Source organism: Panicum virgatum, chromosome 7N (genome assembly GCF_016808335.1).
Source record: "Panicum virgatum strain AP13 chromosome 7N, P.virgatum_v5, whole genome shotgun sequence".
In the NCBI taxonomy this organism is placed as follows: Eukaryota; Viridiplantae; Streptophyta; class Magnoliopsida; order Poales; family Poaceae; genus Panicum; species Panicum virgatum.
In genome coordinates, this window is record NC_053151.1 from 31,136,130 (window position 1) to 31,141,891 (window position 5,762).

General features: G+C 42.4%; 1 protein-coding gene across 1 annotated transcript; it reads left to right on the forward strand.

Moving 5' to 3' along the window:
• The first annotated feature begins 2,155 nt into the window (after positions 1-2,155).
• LOC120680604 lies at positions 2,156-4,603 on the forward strand. The gene is made up of 3 exons (XM_039962102.1): positions 2,156-2,956; positions 3,250-3,470; positions 4,407-4,603. The coding sequence occupies exons 1-3, from the start codon at positions 2,830-2,832 to the stop codon at positions 4,578-4,580; spliced, it is 522 nt and encodes a 173-aa protein (XP_039818036.1). The 5' UTR covers positions 2,156-2,829; the 3' UTR covers positions 4,581-4,603.
• Positions 4,604-5,762: the final 1,159 nt, after the last annotated feature.

Genomic DNA, 5,762 nt, shown 5'->3' on the forward strand with positions numbered 1-5,762 from the left:
TGTTGCAGAAACAGAAACCATCGGGACGAGCACGCTTACGATCAAGGCGTTGATCAGGTTGGCCATCGCAGGGTTGGTAACGACGAGCTCCGGCGCGTCCTCCGCGGCGGTCGCGCTCCATCTTCCTGGCCGTTGCCATCGCCGCCGTCTTCGAAGTTAAATTCGAAGGACCAGGGCCTCCCTTGCTCCTTTGCCTCGCTGGTTCCTTGATTGGTTTGTCAACTTCGGCTAGATCTTGCGCTGGAGAGAGAGGGTAGCGACAAGTCGACCCTTGTATATAAAGGCCGGAGTAGGCAGCGGGAGTCTAATTCTACAAGCGCGCGCTGTAAGGCTTCCTGGCGCACGATGCGCGGTTCCCACCCCACAGTTAATTTTCACCCACCCCCACGCGACCACGCGAGTGACGTCTTCATAGGTATTTATTTTCTTCTTTTTGTTTTTCCTTTACGTTCTATAAGTGTTATTATTTTTTTTCTTTTTCAATTTTTCCTTTTACATTCTATATGTCTGAAGTTTTCTTGACAACTTTTATATGAAAATCATACTAAAAAATTATACCAAGACTTGTCCTTAGAAGTTGCATGATAAATTTATGCATACAAAGGTTGTGTGAGAAATCTTCCAGATAACATCTTCATACAATTTGTGCTGAAAAGTTATCCTCTATAAGTTAATTTAGAAAACTACACATTAAATTTTGTATGTACTTTGAAAGTTGTGCTAAAAAATTATTAATTTCAAGTTATTAAAAAAATTATATGTAAAAGTTATGTACATCATAAAAAGTTATGATAAGAATCTTGCTTCATCGAAGATGTGCAAAAAAATATAGTTGCAAATTATATTTATAAGATAATTTTCCAAAATTAGAAAATTGTGCAGAATATTTTTTTCCTAAAAAGGAAAGTGACCCCCTGTCGGAATCGTGCGCAAGGAGCGCGCAGCGCTCGGGGATTAGCAGGACCCGAGTAGGCAGCGACGATGAAGTGGGTATAGGACTCGGGAAACCTATTATGACTCGTGATCCCCCTTTTTTGTAATATATAAAAATATAAATTGTTAAATGTTTATTTATATTTTAAGTCCGCAAATTATTCAAATTTGAACTCTCTCCCATTCTCTGAAATGTTTGCAATTCACAACACCGCAGTCGCAAAACGGTTAGCTTGATGTACCTCTCATCTACCTTCCGGGTCCCTCCCCCATTTCCACCCCACCGACTGCAGTTATATCGTTGTTGTTCGTTGTGACCGATTTGACCGCTGTATCCGCACCGGCCGAACCGAGCTGGTGCGCTGCCTCGCTAGAATACATCTGCACAGAATTACAGAATTGCGCTGCCACCTTCAGATTTCAACGCCGTTTTCACAGGACAGGCCGAAAGACAAGCTAAAAATTACAAAATTTTGAATAACTTTTCGCTGAAAGTTAACTTCAACGAATTTTATCTGGGTAAAATAAAAAATTGCAGATTCGAGATTTGATGGCTAGAACCAGATTTCGCCAATTTTCAGCTGAAATTCCAAGTGTGTTGCATGTAATGAGAACTATGGCGGGCAAAATGCGAGCTGTTACAATGCTTCAAAAGAAATTGCGTGCCGTTGGCCTTTCAGAAATAATGGGGGATCGTGGCATCAAACCTGTTTTGGCATCAAACGGAGCACCAAAAAAACTCTCCAGCGGACAGTGCCACATTTTTTTTTAAAAAACGAGATACATGCATGTGCACGTCAATTGCGAAAGCCTAAAATAGGTTCCATTATCAAGTCTAATGCTCCACCACAGTATCATATAGCAACCCATCAAGACATTGAACAGGAAATCAAACAACACATCATGTCTCTACAAGTTTATAGGAAGGCGGAACCTCATCAGGCAATCCAATTAGCAATGCGTGTAACCAAACAAGAACGATTCTATACAGATTTAGCAGATACATGCAACCAAACATGATGTAGTTGCATTGCACTAGCCTGACTTATAATCTAAGCCTGATCAAACTAGTACATGAACCAAACAGACCCTATGCCGTCAGCCTGAGCGGCGGCCGGGAGGTTAGGGCTATAACCCCCCACCCCAAATCGCAGCCTCCTCTGTTCCCATCCGCGCCTAGATCAAGGTTTCTACCGTTTCTTAACCCAGAGCCCAGAGCTGTGACGGCGGCGAGTGATCTCTGCGCAACAACCTGCCCGTGCAAGGCGGAGGCGAAGATCAAGATGGAGATCGAGACGGAGTCAAAGTCGGGGAGCAGGGACTCCGATGCGGAGGTTTCGGGGTGTGAGAAGAGGATGAAGGAAACAGATTATGATTCGGATGGAAGGTTAAAGTTGGAGATTGAGTGGAATCCGATGAAGTTGCAGATTCAGATTTTACTCTCCGATATGGATCGGTTGATGACGAGCGGTGAAGGGGAAGATGAAGGTAGAAATAGAATAGTGCAGTCGCAAGCCAAGACGTTGTTGAGAATGGTAGAATTGTGCAGATGCTGCAGGGAAGCCTAAGCCTGCTTTCAGAAAAGATAAACCAGCGATTGGTGGATCACGAAGAGCTGGATGGGATAAAGGACGCCTCGAAGATGGATTCAGCGATGGGGAACGGCCATGCCACAAAGGTGGATTCAGCGGTGGGGAACTCAAAGGAAGGCCACGCCATGAAGGTGGATTCGGCGATGGGGAACACAAAGGAAGACCACGGCACGAAGGTGGGTTTGGCGATGAGGAACTCAAAGGAACGCCTGAAAGGGGACAAGTCAGGGAAACGAAAAGTGTCCAAAAGGAGGAGGAAAAGTTACGGAAGCAGTTGGAGAAGTATGAGGAGTATAGGAGGAAGATGGCTGAGGAAGAGCTTCATCGGGATCCAGAGGAGCTAACAGACCCTTACGCCTACCAAGCAAGGTTGTTTGAAAAAAGGTGGAACGAGCTCTATCTGAATCGCTATGGTCGCTTGGAAGACAACAGTGAGTGACTTAATTACTCTCGTTCTCAACCTACATGTTAATTACTTGCTCAATTAGTTCGGGTTCCTTTGGTCCAGTTCTACATGTTCTTGGACGATTTCATATTTGCTGCTATTTCTTATTACTATATGACCGGATGGTTTCTTTCATGTATATAATAATGATACATGTGGTAGGATTGGACTGATGATGAAATTTGTGCGCATGTTTACTGAGTTCATACTACTGCTGGCACTTGCCATTGGACTTGATTAATATCTTTCTCATTTGAAATCTCCTACAACTTGATGCAGCATCTATCCCTTGCAAGCGGTATACAGTTAATCCTGCGCCAGATGGTGGTCATAAGTGCGATACTCTGCAGGTGTTTTCTGTCAAGGTTGCAGAATTAACAGGAGGTTTACAGTGGCCGCTCGATGTGTTTGGTATGGTAGCTCTGCGTGACATGTTAGATCACAACCGCAATATTATCTTCAAGCGCGGAAGGGATAACTGTCAAACTCTCACCGACGAGGTCCATATATTTCTTACTTATCACCATTCTTTTTTTTTTCATGTGCTACCTTTTCCTACATAATTTCTGATGCACCTTCTATCTTAGTTATTGTTACCATGGATGCATGCATCGAATTCCTTTATTGAATAATCATTAGTTTCATAATCTAATTATATTTTCTGCTGTCTTTAATTAGCTTTAAAATAGTGCACAATGATGCAATGTTATTCTTAGAGATTACCATGACTCCCATATGGAATACCCATGCCTATTACTTACATATTGATCATGTTGACAGCTCTAACAAACAATTGAGAAGGCGCAAATGAGGTGAGCATATCATAAAACTAAGTCCTGTGGACTGATCAATAGCAACAATCATGCTCAACTAAACACTAATTCAAATCGGCACACTTATGAGACTAGTGATTATTGATTTAAGACATTGATTTAACTTGCTACTTTTCACACTCATAAGATTCATGCTATAGGGAGTACATCAGCGGTGTCAGGTATAGGATCCCTTTGGAAGATTGCATGTGATTTGCTATTTGTTCCTGATGACCCTGTCACCCACTGAATTCTAGGTTTTTTTGCATGTGCCCAGCAATAAATTGGCAGCACGGTCCTTGGTAGTTTCGTGTCAATTTCCTTTGCGTTTTGGCTAGAAAAATATTTCAATGTTATCTGCAAGGTTTGGAAAACAGATGTTTTATATAATTTGCTTTAACATGTCTTGACGATACGTGCATTAGAAAGTTCGTATCTTTTGTTTTCTGCTGAGTGCTGATGAGTTAAGCTTGCCTTTGCCTCCTATTATTTGTGTTATGCACCTTGCATCATTTATGCTGTGAACTTTTTCTTTCATGATACCGTTTCAGTGTTCTGTTGGTATGTGTGCCTCGTATTTCTCTTCACTTTATTTACTTACCCTTTTATTGATGTTGCATGCAGAATACATATTTAGTAATGACTGGTCCTGTCCGTGGTGTTGTGTCCTCTGGTCCTGTGATCTTTGAGGTTAAGTTGTATGTGAGGGGCATTACTGAGTCCGATGACAAAGAATTAAGCCTGCTAGCAGCTAGGCTCGTCAACCTCAGTTACAACACCCCCTGGAGTCGCTTCTGATTAAGAAGTCCTACACTAGCAGGCTTAGCCATAGTCACAAAGTTCCTGGGTCGACCGAGTCGAGGAACGGGGTCGAGGAACGGGACGTCACTTTATAAAATTGTGGTACGAAGGGGGTATATCTCTATGGAACGATAAATTATTATGTGGAACACGACTCTGATTCATCCGGGTCGATATTTTCGGGTCGATGCGTCTTTAAAAAGACAAAAACTATATATATATATATATATATATATATATATATATATATATATATATGTGCTACTAATGAAGAAACTAATCTGCACAAGCATATAAGAAACATACAAAATAGTACATTTAGATCATACTACACGTACTCAGCTTATTATCTAATAAAAACCACCTCAATCCGCTATCAATAACCTTCTTATCCCAATTAAATCTGCTAGCAATGGGACTGCGACCCCTCTCAAACCGGGACGCGATCCAACCTTGAATGGGACACTGACCCTCTTCGACCCCGACCCTCGAATCGGAACGGCGTTCCCGGGTCGTGGGACGAGGCATCGACCCCGAATTCTGTGACTATGGGCTTAGCACACTGGACTTTGAGCACGGTAATATTGTTTACTCTGTGGAAGCTACAATCAGTGTGAAAGTGATTTCTGGGCCCCCTGATGGTTTTTATGGTGAGTTTGCTGCCACTACGGACAGTTTAAAATGTGAAGTCTTACTTCATAGTTCTGGATTTGAGGAACGGCACCTTGCTGGTGATGAGATCGAGCTTTCGAGGTGTGTTGTTTCTGTTGAAAGCTTTGGAAAGCTGATTGTTTCTGTTAGGGCTTTGGATGGTTCTGTTACATTGACGGGTACAAAGAAGTTCAGACCTCTGGAAAAGGGTATAACCACTGGAAGGCTTCGTATTGCTAAGTTGTGCCAATTGGAATTCACTGTGGCATGGTCCCTTTTCTCTTATTCGAGGACTTAGATAGCTACAGTTTTAGTAGCTGCAAGGGATGTAACCACAGTTTTAGTAGCTACAGTTGCAGGTGCGATGCTTAGTAGGTGGTGCTGAACCTGTAACTGTTGCTTTTTTCATCTCGTCGTATCAATTTGTACTGCTCGCTATGATACTGGAACATGTTTGCAAGTGGTTGGAAGCTAGATGTGATGATGTTTATCACCTCTGTTATGTTCTGCGCAATGTGATGATTGATT

Bases quoted from the DNA above. Each gene is read 5' to 3' on its own strand.
- LOC120680604 (XM_039962102.1), top strand. From the start codon at position 2,830: ATGGCTGAGGAAGAGCTTCATCGGGATCCAGAGGAGCTAACAGACCCT. The intron at 2,957-3,249 runs GTGAGTGACTTA...AACTTGATGCAG, and splicing joins TGGTCGCTTGGAAGACAACA to CATCTATCCCTTGCAAGCGG. The intron at 3,471-4,406 runs GTCCATATATTT...TGTTGCATGCAG, and splicing joins GTCAAACTCTCACCGACGAG to AATACATATTTAGTAATGAC.